Source organism: Coffea eugenioides, chromosome 6 (genome assembly GCF_003713205.1).
Source record: "Coffea eugenioides isolate CCC68of chromosome 6, Ceug_1.0, whole genome shotgun sequence".
Taxonomy (NCBI): domain Eukaryota; kingdom Viridiplantae; phylum Streptophyta; class Magnoliopsida; order Gentianales; family Rubiaceae; genus Coffea; species Coffea eugenioides.
Window position 1 is genome coordinate 22,423,945 of NC_040040.1, and position 18,259 is coordinate 22,442,203.

General features: G+C 36.5%; 1 protein-coding gene across 1 annotated transcript; it reads right to left on the reverse strand.

Annotated features, from left to right (window-relative positions):
* Positions 1 to 1,483: 1,483 nt before the first annotated feature.
* Positions 1,484 to 8,839, reverse strand: LOC113773860 (pentatricopeptide repeat-containing protein At1g63330-like). Its single transcript, XM_027318464.1, has 5 exons — positions 8,817 to 8,839; positions 7,708 to 8,055; positions 6,594 to 7,265; positions 2,602 to 2,949; positions 1,484 to 2,159 (listed from the first exon to the last, which is right to left on the reverse strand). Exons 1-5 carry the CDS (start codon positions 8,837 to 8,839, stop codon positions 1,484 to 1,486), a joined length of 2,067 nt encoding a protein of 688 aa, XP_027174265.1.
* Positions 8,840 to 18,259: the final 9,420 nt, after the last annotated feature.

The window sequence follows — 18,259 nt, forward strand, 5'->3', positions numbered from 1 at the left end:
CGTAGAAATTTAATTATCCAATTGCATTAAAACTAGAAGAACCCAACCCTAACCAATAAACACGCTAAGAGGGTTTATTTAAATTAGATCTTGCGTTCCCCCAACATAAAGCCAATTATGGTGGTTGTCACTAGTTGTCAACTAAACGAACAATTACGGATTCAATTTAATTGACGTGACAGTAGGCTATTAAATTAAATCAAATACCTGGCCGTTGATATTCACTTAATAAAATACCCATGAACAATTAATTCAGAAAACGCAAGAACAGCAACAAATTGGACGAAATAGTGAAAATTCGATTAGATCTCACAGATGTTATGAATCGCGCTTTCGCGTTAACCCTTGGGTAGAAGGGGAATTTAGCCGTTCCTCATCATATCAGTCTTGCGCGATTTAATTGATTTCATCCACGCAAACATCAAAGAATCTGGAACGATGAAGTAACGAAGAAAGAAAAAGTGAAAAGTCTTGCTTGTTTCTGCGTTGGAGTCCGTACTGAATCCGAAAGTTCAATGCCAAAGCCAACGAAAATTGTACAGATCCAAAGCAAAAGCAAAAGAGTCAAAATGTAAAAGCCAAAAAGCAAGGGAAAAGTCTTGGATGTTTGACAGATGCGAAAAAAGGAAAACTAAAGCTAAGGTAGTGATTCCTCGTGAATCTGGATTGTTTTCTTCTTTGTAGCGCCGCCAGTAGGAGCCAAATCAGGAGCAAGCTTTGTCTAAGGGTTCTAATCCCACGCATCTGGTCCACGTGGACCTGGTTCCTTAATTGGTTCTCCTGCTGTTACCAAGCCCGCGGGTCCGGCTTTTGGGTAACCCTCTACAATTTCTAGCGTGGGCACATCCTGAAATAAAGGGTCTTCTGGAAATTTGCTTCAAAAGATTATTTTTATCACCAACCACCTACAATTTACACAAATATCAAATATGAGCAAATTCTCAATTCTTAGCGCCATGAGTAGCCAAAATTAGGACAGAATAATAGTGCAAAATGTGCTCAATTACCGCTCTATCACTTACTTAAGATTTAATAGCATGAAAATGCATTCATTTCCTCTGCATTGATATGACATAATACTATCGGAGTGAAACAAGGGATCTAAAGGAGAACAGAAGTTAGACTATATTAGTAACAAGTAAACCTTTTGTGTGTATTTACAAATGTTTGGGGAATAAATACCAAATCTTTTGAGTCCAAAACACTTACCTTTCAAAGAGTTTCAATTGACAAAAAGATCCTCTTTTATGATTTCTACTTCGGTTCATTGGGTCCAAACTTCTCAATTATCTCCATACAAGAAGGATAATTTTCTTTATCTTGTAGCAAATCTATTAAAATAGAAAAAGTTGATGAGTCCATTTTAAATCCTCTTCTAGCCATTTCTTCAAGAAATCTCAGTGCATCATTATATTCCCCTCTCCTAAGAAGTTCTTGAGCAATAAAAACTAAATGTTATCCCATTAGGCGAACAACTATTCTCTTACATCTTCACAAAAAACTCTTTAGCTTCATCCAGCAAACCTTTTAGACAAAGATTAGTAATCATCGTTTTATATGTTGACACGTTATGTTCCATTCCTTTTAAAGAAAGATTATTGAAAAGATCCCCTGCACATTGAAACCTCCCACTTTTGCACAATCCATGAAGAATGATGTTGTACATAGTTATATCAAGTTTGACTCCATCAAATTGCATTTTCTGCAGGAATTGCAGGGCCTCCTCAATATGTCCACATTTGCATAGGCCATCCAACATTGTACAGTAGGTATGAAAATCAGGAGTTAAGGAAACAGCTTGCATCTCAACGAATACTTCTCTTGCAGAACGATACCTTGCCATCCTGAACAAACCCTGCAAGACAATATTATATGTACCAACGTCAGCTCTCAAACCTCTCTGTGGAATTTCCCTGAGGAGATGCATGGCCTTATCATTTTCATTTTTCTTGAAATGCCCATTCATTAGAGTACTGTGGCTTAGAATATCTGGATGCACACCCCTATTAACCACGGTGTCAAAAATTTTCCTTGCTTTATCCATTTGGCCCTGCAAACAGTATCCATTCATCAGGACATTATATATAACTGTATCAGAATTTTCACCTCTCTGAATCATGATCTCAAATACATCTCCTGCATCTTGCAAGGATCCTTCCCTAGAAAATGCATCAATCAGAATACAATAAGTAAAATGGCTTGGAGGAATACTAAAATGACTCATCTAGTTCAGTAGCATTTTGACATCTTTTAATTTGCCCAATTTACAAAGGCCATGAATCAAACAGTTATAGGTGACAACACACGGGAGAACACCCTTTTCGATCATCTCATGCAAAAGGGCCAGAGCTTGATCGACCATTTTATCTTTGCACAGTCTGTCAATAATAGTCGTGTATATGATGGCATTGGGTTTAACATTCGTATTTTAACCATTTTCCATTATCCTAAAGAATTTAATTGCAGTGCTAGTGTTTCCCGCCTTACAAAGCCCATGGATTACACTTCCAAGGATGACCACATTGATTTCGCAAAGTTTTTCATATATCATTTTTTCGAACAAATTCTTGGGCCTGCAAAACCATATTTTGTCGAAAGAACCCCTTGAGTAATGTGCCAAAGGTGGTAGCATTGGGTAAAAAACCAAGCTTCAAGAGGGCACCAAATAGAGAAAATCCAAAATCCACTCGACCCACGAGGCAGTAACAGTCAATGCCCATGCCCAATGTGTAATCATCAACTAGAATAATGCCCTTGTTGCCACGCATGTCTCTGAAAACGGAAATAGCTGAGTGATAATGCTTCATCTTAATAATACGGGCCAGAAGTTTATTGAATTGAATAACTCTAGGCAAAGGCCTCATCGGGACCATCTGATTGTACAAGCTCAAAGCATTTTCCAGCTTATCAATATCGCTAATATTGTCCCTTAAACTTCCAGATTCATAGCTGAAATTGGAACTCATAGAAGAGTGATCATTATTGCTAGCAGTAGTACCAGTAATTGCAGCGGCAGAAATAGAATGAAATCGAAATTGAGAATCAGGATTAGGGAAATTGGGAATTAGGATTAGGGATAGGGTTAGGGTTTGGAGAGAGATATGTTAAAGTACTAGTTGAGATACTTGGTGCTTTCTGGAATTGAGGAATGGAAACAACAGAAAAAGCTCTACTCTCGATCTTCATATCTGACACAAGACTAGTTATTTTTTCTTCTTTCCAACAAACGTCAACATTTTATAGCTATTAACACTTGATAATACAATAACTAATTACAAAAAAGGGTAACTACCTTCATATCCTTTCTTGCTCGATCTATTAACCATGTTGGGAAGTTATTTTCCCATTCGATATCCTTAACTAGTTTGGCAGTGAATTGCGCCAGGATATGGCTACACCCATTTCCAGCTCTAGGAACAAAAGAGAACTTGCAACACTCAAAATCCTTTCTAAGGTTACCAATGTCCTCCAGGACTGTTTCTATGTTATTGTCCTAAACATTGCCTGTCTTAATTTGGTCCACTACACCTTTGCAGTTTGTTTGGACTTCAATATTAGTACAACTTGCGTTCTTTGCCATTACTAGAGCACTTCTAATAGCCAGTGCTTCTTCTTTGCTTGCTTCTCCTCTCTTGCGTTCAAAATATTCCTTTTACTTTCACAATCCTTCCCACCCAGTTCCTAGCTATGATCCTCAAACTTGTTCTTACCATTTTGGCTGATATTGCTGCATCTGTATTTATTTTAATCACTCCCTCCTTAAGTGGTTCCCAACCATCTTGCTGATGCTTGCCAACTTCTGGAGTGGCATTGTTTCCTGCACCTGCAATTGTTTCATTTTCATATTCGATCCATTCTTGCTATTTTTTATCAACAATTTGCTTTGCCTCCTTGTTCTCACAGTGGAATACCATACTGTTTCGTGCCTTCCAGATTTGCCATAGGATGTTTACTGTGAGGTTGATTCTGTCCTGCACACAAGACTAGTTGAATTAACAGAAAAATGTTGAGTTATTACGTAAACTATGTTATTTTGCTTAGTTAACAGAATTAAGTGGGAATTAGTAGTATTTTGTCGTTTTCTTTGTAGTTTGTTGTGTTTGGGGTATTAAGTGGATTTTTTCAAATTCGGTCCATGTCAGCAAGTTAGTTACAAGTAACTTTAGGCACTAGTATTAGTAGGAAGAGGCTCTACACTTTTTGTTATTAATTTTACTGATATTGAAACCGATTCCTTGTGAGTGAATGGATCAATTCCTTTCTCTGCAAGTTTCCCTCAACTCTTCCTTTATTCTCTGATCATCTCTTTCCTCTCTATTTTGAATTTTACATTTTCTCTTATTCGTTGCTGAATTTCAGTGAAGTACCATTGATTGAGCTTGAGTTTGTGACAAATGGTATTTAGAGCAGTCGATTCTGAGGAAATGACAGAAACTAGAAGTAAAGCTTCTAAGGAAAATCTTAAAAGGTTAGATAGAGAGGTCTCAGAACTGGGAATGGCTGTGAAGAACTTGGCTGGGTCTGTGAGTGAACTTAGTCTATCTATTTCACTTACTGGTAGGTGCCGAACCTGTACAATAATAATTACTAAAAAGTCCTAATCACCACCACAATTAATTATAAAACAAATCCGAGTACTGGAGCAGGGACCCTAGGTGTGCAATGGGTTACTTGATTCACCATGTTTCCGAAAAGTTTGCTTGATCCGATATACCAGAATTGTCTATAAATATACTAAAATTGCATACAATGGCAAGTAGAGTCGATTCTACAGGGAACGGGTTGGAAATTGTTTCTTTCCACGTCAATAGAATAAATTGGGGGATAATTAATGAGGTGAAAATAAAAATAAAATAAACAAAATTCAAAGCTAACTTACCAAGTACAATTTACTAAAAATAGCAATTAATAAAATTCTACCCAAAGGATCAACTTTTCAGGCACGGTCCAATTAAATGATCATTGATGCAAAGATATTTCATTCATCCGTCTCTAGGTTGGTTATAGCTATCAAGAAGTTCTGACAACCAGTTCTTCCTTACTTTTTTGACAGTCAAGGCACGACCATTGATTGCTTCTCTAACCAGAAAACAACCCTAGGTACGACCGTAGAAATTTAATTATCCAATTGCATTAAAACTAGAAGAACCCAACCCTAACCAATAAACACGCTAAGAGGGTTTATTTAAATTAGATCTTGCGTTCCCCCAACATAAAGCCAATTATGGTGGTTGTCACTAGTTGTCAACTAAACGAACAATTACGGATTCAATTTAATTGACGTGACAGTAGGCTATTAAATTAAATCAAATACCTGGCCGTTGATATTCACTTAATAAAATACCCATGAACAATTAATTCAGAAAACGCAAGAACAGCAACAAATTGGACGAAATAGTGAAAATTCGATTAGATCTCACAGATGTTATGAATCGCGCTTTCGCGTTAACCCTTGGGTAGAAGGGGAATTTAGCCGTTCCTCATCATATCAGTCTTGCGCGATTTAATTGATTTCATCCACGCAAACATCAAAGAATCTGGAACGATGAAGTAACGAAGAAAGAAAAAGTGAAAAGTCTTGCTTGTTTCTGCGTTGGAGTCCGTACTGAATCCGAAAGTTCAATGCCAAAGCCAACGAAAATTGTACAGATCCAAAGCAAAAGCAAAAGAGTCAAAATGTAAAAGCCAAAAAGCAAGGGAAAAGTCTTGGATGTTTGACAGATGCGAAAAAAGGAAAACTAAAGCTAAGGTAGTGATTCCTCGTGAATCTGGATTGTTTTCTTCTTTGTAGCGCCGCCAGTAGGAGCCAAATCAGGAGCAAGCTTTGTCTAAGGGTTCTAATCCCACGCATCTGGTCCACGTGGACCTGGTTCCTTAATTGGTTCTCCTGCTGTTACCAAGCCCGCGGGTCCGGCTTTTGGGTAACCCTCTACAATTTCTAGCGTGGGCACATCCTGAAATAAAGGGTCTTCTGGAAATTTGCTTCAAAAGATTATTTTTATCACCAACCACCTACAATTTACACAAATATCAAATATGAGCAAATTCTCAATTCTTAGCGCCATGAGTAGCCAAAATTAGGACAGAATAATAGTGCAAAATGTGCTCAATTACCGCTCTATCACTTACTTAAGATTTAATAGCATGAAAATGCATTCATTTCCTCTGCATTGATATGACATAATACTATCGGAGTGAAACAAGGGATCTAAAGGAGAACAGAAGTTAGACTATATTAGTAACAAGTAAACCTTTTGTGTGTATTTACAAATGTTTGGGGAATAAATACCAAATCTTTTGAGTCCAAAACACTTACCTTTCAAAGAGTTTCAATTGACAAAAAGATCCTCTTTTATGATTTCTACTTCGGTTCATTGGGTCCAAACTTCTCAATTATCTCCATACAAGAAGGATAATTTTCTTTATCTTGTAGCAAATCTATTAAAATAGAAAAAGTTGATGAGTCCATTTTAAATCCTCTTCTAGCCATTTCTTCAAGAAATCTCAGTGCATCATTATATTCCCCTCTCCTAAGAAGTTCTTGAGCAATAAAACTAAATGTTATCCCATTAGGCGAACAACTATTCTCTTACATCTTCACAAAAAACTCTTTAGCTTCATCCAGCAAACCTTTTAGACAAAGATTAGTAATCATCGTTTTATATGTTGACACGTTATGTTCCATTCCTTTTAAAGAAAGATTATTGAAAAGATCCCCTGCACATTGAAACCTCCCACTTTTGCACAATCCATGAAGAATGATGTTGTACATAGTTATATCAAGTTTGACTCCATCAAATTGCATTTTCTGCAGGAATTGCAGGGCCTCCTCAATATGTCCACATTTGCATAGGCCATCCAACATTGTACAGTAGGTATGAAAATCAGGAGTTAAGGAAACAGCTTGCATCTCAACGAATACTTCTCTTGCAGAACGATACCTTGCCATCCTGAACAAACCCTGCAAGACAATATTATATGTACCAACGTCAGCTCTCAAACCTCTCTGTGGAATTTCCCTGAGGAGATGCATGGCCTTATCATTTTCATTTTTCTTGAAATGCCCATTCATTAGAGTACTGTGGCTTAGAATATCTGGATGCACACCCCTATTAACCACGGTGTCAAAAATTTTCCTTGCTTTATCCATTTGGCCCTGCAAACAGTATCCATTCATCAGGACATTATATATAACTGTATCAGAATTTTCACCTCTCTGAATCATGATCTCAAATACATCTCCTGCATCTTGCAAGGATCCTTCCCTAGAAAATGCATCAATCAGAATACAATAAGTAAAATGGCTTGGAGGAATACTAAAATGACTCATCTAGTTCAGTAGCATTTTGACATCTTTTAATTTGCCCAATTTACAAAGGCCATGAATCAAACAGTTATAGGTGACAACACACGGGAGAACACCCTTTTCGATCATCTCATGCAAAAGGGCCAGAGCTTGATCGACCATTTTATCTTTGCACAGTCTGTCAATAATAGTCGTGTATATGATGGCATTGGGTTTAACATTCGTATTTTAACCATTTTCCATTATCCTAAAGAATTTAATTGCAGTGCTAGTGTTTCCCGCCTTACAAAGCCCATGGATTACACTTCCAAGGATGACCACATTGATTTCGCAAAGTTTTTCATATATCATTTTTTCGAACAAATTCTTGGGCCTGCAAAACCATATTTTGTCGAAAGAACCCCTTGAGTAATGTGCCAAAGGTGGTAGCATTGGGTAAAAAACCAAGCTTCAAGAGGGCACCAAATAGAGAAAATCCAAAATCCACTCGACCCACGAGGCAGTAACAGTCAATGCCCATGCCCAATGTGTAATCATCAACTAGAATAATGCCCTTGTTGCCACGCATGTCTCTGAAAACGGAAATAGCTGAGTGATAATGCTTCATCTTAATAATACGGGCCAGAAGTTTATTGAATTGAATAACTCTAGGCAAAGGCCTCATCGGGACCATCTGATTGTACAAGCTCAAAGCATTTTCCAGCTTATCAATATCGCTAATATTGTCCCTTAAACTTCCAGATTCATAGCTGAAATTGGAACTCATAGAAGAGTGATCATTATTGCTAGCAGTAGTACCAGTAATTGCAGCGGCAGAAATAGAATGAAATCGAAATTGAGAATCAGGATTAGGGAAATTGGGAATTAGGATTAGGGATAGGGTTAGGGTTTGGAGAGAGATATGTTAAAGTACTAGTTGAGATACTTGGTGCTTTCTGGAATTGAGGAATGGAAACAACAGAAAAAGCTCTACTCTCGATCTTCATATCTGACACAAGACTAGTTATTTTTTCTTCTTTCCAACAAACGTCAACATTTTATAGCTATTAACACTTGATAATACAATAACTAATTACAAAAAAGGGTAACTACCTTCATATCCTTTCTTGCTCGATCTATTAACCATGTTGGGAAGTTATTTTCCCATTCGATATCCTTAACTAGTTTGGCAGTGAATTGCGCCAGGATATGGCTACACCCATTTCCAGCTCTAGGAACAAAAGAGAACTTGCAACACTCAAAATCCTTTCTAAGGTTACCAATGTCCTCCAGGACTGTTTCTATGTTATTGTCCTAAACATTGCCTGTCTTAATTTGGTCCACTACACCTTTGCAGTTTGTTTGGACTTCAATATTAGTACAACTTGCGTTCTTTGCCATTACTAGAGCACTTCTAATAGCCAGTGCTTCTTCTTTGCTTGCTTCTCCTCTCTTGCGTTCAAAATATTCCTTTTACTTTCACAATCCTTCCCACCCAGTTCCTAGCTATGATCCTCAAACTTGTTCTTACCATTTTGGCTGATATTGCTGCATCTGTATTTATTTTAATCACTCCCTCCTTAAGTGGTTCCCAACCATCTTGCTGATGCTTGCCAACTTCTGGAGTGGCATTGTTTCCTGCACCTGCAATTGTTTCATTTTCATATTCGATCCATTCTTGCTATTTTTTATCAACAATTTGCTTTGCCTCCTTGTTCTCACAGTGGAATACCATACTGTTTCGTGCCTTCCAGATTTGCCATAGGATGTTTACTGTGAGGTTGATTCTGTCCTGCACACAAGACTAGTTGAATTAACAGAAAAATGTTGAGTTATTACGTAAACTATGTTATTTTGCTTAGTTAACAGAATTAAGTAGGAATTAGTAGTATTTTGTCGTTTTCTTTGTAGTTTGTTGTGTTTGGGGTATTAAGTGGATTTTTTCAAATTCGGTCCATGTCAGCAAGTTAGTTACAAGTAACTTTAGGCACTAGTATTAGTAGGAAGAGGCTCTACACTTTTTGTTATTAATTTTACTGATATTGAAACCGATTCCTTGTGAGTGAATGGATCAATTCCTTTCTCTGCAAGTTTCCCTCAACTCTTCCTTTATTCTCTGATCATCTCTTTCCTCTCTATTTTGAATTTTACATTTTCTCTTATTCGTTGCTAAATTTCAGTGAAGTACCATTGATTGAGCTTGAGTTTGTGACAATTGGTATTTAGAGCAGTCGATTCTGAGGACATGACAGAAACTAGAAGTAAAGCTTCTAAGGAAAATCTTAAAAGGTTAGATAGAGAGGTCTCAGAACTGGGAATGGCTGTGATGAACTTGGCTGGGTCTGTGAGTGATCTTCATGTTAAGTATGATAATTTGATGAGCATGATGGCTCAGTTATCTCAAGTCTTTAAGAATTTCTCTAAAGAAAAGCAACCTATGGGGAATTTTCAAAGACCTGGGAATAGCCAGAGCTCCAATCCCAAGGCTCTGGAGTGAATATGGGGGGTAACTCTAGTGGGAATTTGAGTGGAAGTCTGGGAGGAAGCTCAAACAGATGTGATGAAAGGAATGAGCAAAAGCAGCTCAATATCGAATTTCCCAGTTTTGAAGGAGAAAAGCCCAAGGAGTGGGTAAGGAAGGCCCAGAAGTACTTCCACATCCATTAGCTGAGGAGCAGAAGGTCGCTATAGATGAGATGCACCTAAAGGGAAGGGTAGACACATGGTTCCATGGATTTCAAGCAGGTAAAGTTGACCTCTCATGGGAATTAATGGCCACAGAAATTTGTAAGAGATTTGGTGAAGGAACACTAGAGGATGTGGTGAAGGAGTTTAGTAAAATCAGGTAAAAAGGGACTGTGGATGAGTATGTTGAGAGATTTGAAGAACTAAAGGCCCTGGTAATGCCTTCTCTTCCTTATATCTCTGAATCCGACTATGTTGCTGTTTTCACTAGTGGTTTAAAAGCAGAAATTAAGTCCATGGTGAAAATGGTAAAACCAATCATGTTATCTTTAGCCATTGAAATAGCAACCCAACAAGAAATCACTGTTTTTACCATTAATAAGTACTCCAAACCAATGATCAAACCAGCATCCAATATAACCTCTAGCTAGAAAAACATAACCCCTCTAGGAAATTCTAACAAACGGAATTCTTTCTCTTCAAAACCTCCAGGTTTGCTTCCCTCGTTAAAAAACCAGCCAGCTACCCTTAGTTACTAGAAGAAACCCACACAATTCTAGAAAATTTCAGCCCAAGGATTTTCAGACTAAGAGAGAGCTGGGATTGTGTTATAGATATGATGAGAAGTTCACTCCTAACCATATTTGTCAATTTAGACATGTCAATTTCATTCTAGTTGATGAGTATTGCTCTGAGGAATATGTGATCCAAGACTTGGAAAGGGGGAAACAAATGAGCAGACACAGATGATGGGGATTGGTGAATAGGTTGAGATCTCTTTGAATGCCTTGTCTGGTAATGCGAGTTTCAAAACTATTAGGATCAAGGGTCTCATTAAGAACAGAGTAGTATCTATCCTTATTGATAATGGTAGTACCCATAGTTTCATGGATGAATGGCTAGCTAAGCAACTACAGTATAAGCTAATTCCTACCAAGCCAATGGGAGTAACTTCGATTAGTGATACCAAGCTCTACAGTAAGTCCATTTGTAGTTCTCTGATTTGGAGAATGGGTGGATGGGAGTTCCAACATCAGGTGAGGACATTGAAACTTGGGGGTAGTGATATGGTGGTTGGGGCGGATTGGTTGAAAAAAATACTCCCTGTGGTATTTGATTTCAACTCTTTGTTCATCCAGTTTAGTAAGGATGGACAGACAGTAACACTAAATAATAGTGACTATGAGGGAGAATTAAGCTTATTGAGGGAAAGCAAAGCAAAGAAGTGGTTCAGAAAGCACACTTATGAGGTGATAGGCTGCATTTGTGCCAGTTCAAAGGGCCAACAAAGGGAAGAAAAACTAATCCCTGGGAAAGTTCTAGACCTTCTGACTGAGTTTGAAGATGTAATTGCTGAACCCAAGGGATTACCCCCACCTAGATCACATGACCACTAGATTGTCCTCAAAGAGGGAGCTCGACCCTTTAAATTGAGGCCATAGGATCCTTTATATCCAAAAGGCAGAAGTGGAGAAGTTAGTTAAGAAGATGTTGGAGAATGGAATTATTCAAGCGAGCAATAGTCTTTTTGCTTCACCTATATTATTGGTTAAGAAAAAGGATGGGAGTTGGAGATTTTGTGTAGACTATAGACAGTTGAATGAGTTAACTGTAAAGGATAAATGCCCCATACCATTAATTGATGAGCTTATAGATGAGTTGTATGGAGCTAAATATTTCACTAAGATTGATCTGAGAGCTGGAGCCTAATGAATGAGAAGTTTAAGCAAGAACTAAGAAAATTTTTCTTATATTTTTTGACGACATCTTGGTGTATAACAGGAATTTGAAGAAGCATAAGCAACATTTAAGAACTGTTGTGGGAAGATTAAGAGAATAGCGGCTGTTTGCAAATAGGAGCAAATGCTCATTTGCACAGCCAAAAGTAGAGTACCTTTGTCACATTATCAACTCTGAGGGAGTAGCAACTGACAAGAGTAAGGTGGATTGCATGATCAATTGGCCAAAGCCTGCTTCAGTGAAGCAATTAAAAGGGTTTTTGGGGCTGACAGGTTACTACAGGAAATTTGTGAGGGGATATGCAGCAATTGCTAAGCCCTTAACTGACATGCTTAAGAAGGATGGGCTTGTATGAGCTGCAACTTCAGAAGAGGCATTCGAGCTGCTATGAGCTCAACCCTAGTGCTAGCACTTCTAGATTTCACCAAGCCATTTGTTGTTGAGACAAATGCTTGTCATAAGGACATCGGGCTATCTTGATGTACGAAAAGAAGTCCCTGGCATATTTGAGTAAGGTACTAGGACCTAGATATCTAGGAATGTCTATATACAAGAAGGAGTTATTGGCTGTAGTGACTGCCATCAGCAACTGGAGGTATTATCTAGAGGGCCATCACTTGTCCTTAAGGCTGATCATCAAAGTTTGAAGTTCTTGTTGGAGCAAAGGATCACAACCTCTTTGCAACATAAATGACTCTCCAAACTACTTGGATTGAGCTATGAGATACAATATCTGAAAAGTACTGAGAATGTGGTGGCCGATGCTTTATCTAGAAAAGGGGTGGATCAAATGGAATGTGCAGTCTTAACCATTGTAGTACCAACTTGGCTGCAGGAAGTTATTGACAGCTATAATGAGGTCACAACAATGCAAACTAAAATTCAAGAATTATTGTCAACCTCCATGGAGGACTCTGAATACAATTATCGGGATGGCATATTGAGGTATAAGGGAAAAATTTACATTGGAAATGGAGGAGACATTAAGAGGAAGGTGATCCAGGCAGTATATTCTTCTTCTTTAGGAGGCCACTCTGGTATACAAACTTGTTACTTGAGAGCTAAACAATTCTTCTATTGGTCGCATATGTTAGATAATATCAAGAAAGTGGTTCAAGAATGTGAAGTATGTAGCAGATGCAAGCATGAAAATGTTGCCTATCTAGGCTTGCTACAACCTTTACCAGTCCCACAATACTCTTGGGGTCATGTCACTATGGACTTCATAGAAGGACTTCCAATGTTTGAGGGTAAGAATGTGATCATGGTTGTGGTCGATAGGTTAACAAAATATAGCCATTTCCTTGGCCTATCCCATCCTATTAGTGCTGCTGGTATGGCCAAACTATTTCTGGATGGAGTTTGCAAGTTGCATGGAATCCCACAGAGTATAGTTTCTAGCAAAGATAAGGTGTTTACTAGCCAGTTTTGGTAGGAACTTTTTCGACTGTTGGGCTCTAAGTTGCACCTAAGTTTTGCATATGACCCTCAAAGTGACGGACAGAGTGAGAGCGTTAACCAATGTATGGAAATGTATTTGAGATGTATGACTCATCAGAAACCTAAGTCTTGGCACCAGTGGCTAGCTATTGCAGAATAGTGGTATAATACTTCGTATCATCCTCTATCAAGATGTCCCCATTTAAAGCTCTTAATTGGTTCAAGGCTCCTCAACTAGCTATTGGACCTTGTTTGCAAACCAATGTGGCAGCTATAGAAGATTATGTACAAAACAGGCAGGCCATTAAGAAGTTGCTCAAAGAAAATCTAGAACAAGCTCAGGGTAGAATGAAGCATTATGCTAATACCAAGAGGTCAGAGAGGACATTTGAAGTTGGGGATTAGGTGTTTTTGAAATTACAGCCATACAGATAGACTACTGTTGCCATAGGAGGAACATGAAATTGGCTGCAAAATATAATGGTCCTTATCAAGTGGTAGAGAAGATTGGGGTTGTTGCCTATAAACAAAAAATTACTATAGGGCTCTAAAATTCATCCCGTTTTCCATGTGTCATTATTGAAAAAGAAGGTGGGGGAGAGAGTGACTTCTAGTTTTGCCCTGCCATACTCAGATGAAGAAGGACAGTCAAAGGTGCAACCAGTGACAGTCTTAGAAAGGAGGATAGTCTGTTCAGTGGTTCAACTCTACTCTAGCTGATGCTACCTGGGAGGATGCTGAGTTCATACGAGCTACATTTTCAGATTTTGAAACTTGAGAACAAGGTGGAATTCAAGGGGGAAATGATGACACAAAACTAGTTGAATTAATTGAAAAATGTTGAGTTATTACGTAAACTATGTCATTTTACTTAGTTAACAGAATTAAGTAGGAATTAGTAGTATTTTGTCATTTTCTTTGTAGTTTGTTGCGTTTGGGCTATTAAGTGGATTTTTTCAGATTTGGTCCACATCAGCAGTTAGTTACAAGTAACTTTAGGCACTAGTATTAGTAGGAGGAGGCTCTGCACTTTTTGTTATTAATTTTACTGATATTGAAACCGATTCCTTACCGCCCTTGGGGTTGGTTCGGATGATTTCGGGGTGGCCTAGTTAGATCCCGAGATCGTGTGTTTGAGTCACCTCTCTATCGCTTATGTATCCTTGGAGGGTGGGGTGCACAGGCGCAGGGAGATTAGTCTGGCAAAACTGGAATACTCTCTGTGTTGAAAAAAAAAGAAGAAGAAATCAATTCTTTGTGAGTGAATGGATCAGTTCCTTTCTCTACAAGTTTCCCTCAACTCTTCCTTTATTCTTTGATCATCTCTTTCCTTTCCATTTTGAATTTTACATTCTCTCTGATTAGTAGCTGAATTTCAGTGGACTACCACTGATTGAGCTTGAGTTTGTGACAATATCACATCATTCACATTCCAACGCCCAAAAGTATGTAATTGGAGGAGGCTGCTCTCTCCTTGTCTCCGTGTCTGGTTATTGAATGGCTATTGGATGTGGCAACAGCTAGTTAAACAATATGCCTAGCAATTGGACGGGTTGGTGCTGAGTTTTTATTTAGATGTGTTATACTCAACTCGCCCAACTTTAGATTAGAATGATTTTGGATTGGATCATATTGAATCATCTCAAACCTATGACCCAAAAATGATACAACATATTAATTAATACATTTTGATGTATAAACTTTCTCACATACATTTACATACAAAAAGATTTTTTCACACACATAAACACATTTTCATGTACAGTAACACATTTTCACACACAGAAACACACATTCACTTCTTAAATTCCTTGAAAACATACCATAAATAGAATAATATTTTATATCGCTTGTATTGTGAATCTTAAATCATAAATTGTACATTTAAATAGATTAGTTAAAAAAAATTTATTTTATACTTTTTAATACAACTAATTGATTGAAACTTATTTTTGTCGCAATTTATTTAATGCTTTCACTATTTACATCTGTTTTATTGTAAGTTGTAATATTCTATGTATTTAAATTATTGAATACTAGATTATATTATAATTGAAAATGTAATTAAGAGACATATAATTTGTTGTATTATAACATTGGCAAGAAATTATTAGCAATCAAATAGAACAAGTTTAAGAAAAGTAAAAGAATGCAAATGTAAAACTCTATTCTAGGTATACGAAATATTAACAAACAAAAGCAAGTAGCAACCCATCCTTTAAAATTTGTAGACAAAATTGGAGGAAGAAAGTAATTTTCTTTCGTATTTATTGTTTTGAATTTTTTTATAGGTTGGATATTGGGTTCCCAAATAAAAAATCTAACCTGCCCAATGAATAAATTGAATTTTTTAACCCAATCCAACAAAACCTATAACTCAACTGACCCAACCTATTCTTTAAAATTAGTGGGCGGGTTGGGTGGGTTATTGGGTTTGTATGCCAACTCTATTAAATAGTCAAAACTTGACACGGGTAACAATTCGTTATATTTAATATTCAAAGGGAAAATAATTCAAATGTTAACTTTACATCCGATATAGATTCAAGTTAGTAAAACTTACGGATAACTTTTTTATAAGCTTGTCTGTTTATAAGTTTTTTTGCACTAACAGGTTTAGATTTTGCCACATACCACGAATTCAAATTTAAAAATTAAATTATACACTTGTGACATATATCTAAAATTGCTAGTATAAAAAAATTTACTGCACTACTAGTGCATAAAATGTTAATCCAAAACTTAATCCCAACCTAATTTCGACTATTCTTTAGTTTGAAATCACTACATGACAAATATGTAGTCATTTTTTATGTATAAAAAGGTCAAATCCTACTTTTTAGTGACAAAAATGAATATGAATTGGTTAGATTTCACCTTTTTTAAAAAAATAAATATGAGTTGGCTCAGATCTTAATTTTTTTAGATGTAAAAATGAATATAAATTGGTTCATTTGTTTAATTACAAAGAAACCTAATCTTTTGCCCCTAAAAAATGACCAAATGTAAGTTACATGATAGATTCAAGATAAAAATTCGTCAAAAACTTAAGATGGTACCAAATTTTACCGATTTAATTTTGTAAAGGATGCATATTTACCATTTAAAAAGTAAAAAATGAAAAAATTCATTTGGCGAGAAGTGAGAGATGTTTTGAATGATTTTCCCTTATTTAGACTTTGAACATGCAGCATATTTTGTAGCTACGGTATTGCCCAAAATAGAGGTGAAATGACCTAAATAATCTCTCACATATCTGAAAAAGCTTCTTTCGGTCTTTCACATACGAAATGAAACAAAATGGTCAGTTACACATTCAAAGTGTATCATTTTGGTACTAAATCACATTTTTTTTGTAACATTTTCTATTTAAAAAGCACATGCTTCACGTGTTAATGAATATAGGGGCAACAAGAATATTAGCAAGAAAACTTAAACGACTCTCACACAATACGTGAGTTAGACGTGCGTCTTTTAATTGGAAAGTGACTGGAAAATGTGATCTAGGAACAAAATGATTTATTTTGAATATGTGAGGGACCATTTTTCTCTATCTCATATGTGAAGGATTGAAAAATAAAGAGATTTTTTAGAAATGTGAAGGAACATTTATGTCATTTCAGAAAATCATTCAACAGTAGTGATGTAAATCACTATTATGGAATACCATTTTAGCCTTAGAAAGTACCGATTATGTATTTTTTGAGTAATTACTTTCTGTCCTGTGTATTTAACTGGATTGAAGGATTCTGCAATTGCAATTGCAATTGCAATTTGTGGCCATAGAGTTCCATACTTGTATCTAGAGCTAATGTTGAACCAAGTAACTCGAGTCGAACTCGTGAACTACTCGGTCAACAGCTTGACTAGAGCTTGCTTTGATCGAGTACAACGTCGAGTTTGAACTACTCGTTTGAGGTTACGGTCGAGTTTGAATTCCAAATTCTTGTACTCGAAGGCTTGACGAGCCTAATCGAGCTTTTCATAATATATATTTTTCAATTTTTTATATTTATTATTATAAAATATCAGTTATATCCTTTATTGAAAATTACATGTAAAATATTAATTTTTATTAGGTGAGCTCGATTAGATTCGAATAGGTTCGATTGAGTTTTATTAGACTTGATTAGATTTAATTAAATTCGAGTTTGAGTAAGGTAAATTGAAGTCAAATTCGAGTTTGAGTTTGAGTTTTAAAAGTTCGACGAGTTCAAGTTCGAGTTCAAAATCAATTACTTTACCTCGAGTCAAGCTTGAATAGTCGACTCAATTGAATGCACCCCTATTTGTATCAAGTCACCCGATTTGGCCATTTGTTTCAAATTGAATTTTTTTATATTTTACATAAAAAATAATGGCTTAAATTCACGCCATATTAAACCGTTCGGATAAAAACCATCAATTGGTCAATTATGCTTGAAACATAAGGTGAACCCATAAAGTTGAAAACCAATTTTCCTATATGAATCTTCAGAAAATTTTGCGAGCCATATAAAAAAAAAAACAGAGAAGGTTTCAAATACTTAAAAAATATCATCTCTCTTATTTTAATGTCATTACACAGTAAATGATATGTTTGGTCTGTGGCAACCAAGAAGAATATGTTTTTTAAGTTTTTTAAAGATAAAGTGTTGTTACACAGGTTATGTACGGCAATTGTTGTAAAATTATTTGCATCTTAGTCCCCCCAATCAGAGATTGAAATGGTATTTTTTTTAAAAAAAATTACCATTTCAGATTAATTAATACATTTTGATATATAAGCCAAACATGAATACATGTTTGGGATTTGTTTTTAAATACCGACCTTTTATTAAAAACTTAAAAAATAACAAAGCTTGAAGGGGGTAGACCTGACCTCAGGAAGTTACTGAGAAAAGTGGACAATAATGTCACTCCCTCACCCTTTGAGAACGAACATAAGGAAAAGACCTAGAATCTAATGTCAGGACCGATCGTAGAAAAGTCAGCAAATGACTAGTCGAAGAAAAGAAGGACTCTTGACCAACCCTCAGCATAGCCAGCCTATTTGCGGCCAAATTTGCTTCTCGAAAAGTATGATAGATCTCCGAGTTCATCAAGACAAGCAGCGAGCGAATTTGCCAT

Coding starts and splice junctions, on each gene's coding strand:
- LOC113773860 (XM_027318464.1), bottom strand. CDS start 8,839: ATGCAGCAATATCAGCCAAAATG. Junction 7,266..7,707: donor TTTGGCACATTACTCAAGGG/GTTCTTTCGACA, acceptor TGCATTTTCTAG/GGAAGGATCCTTGCAAGATG. Junction 2,160..2,601: donor TTTGGCACATTACTCAAGGG/GTTCTTTCGACA, acceptor TGCATTTTCTAG/GGAAGGATCCTTGCAAGATG.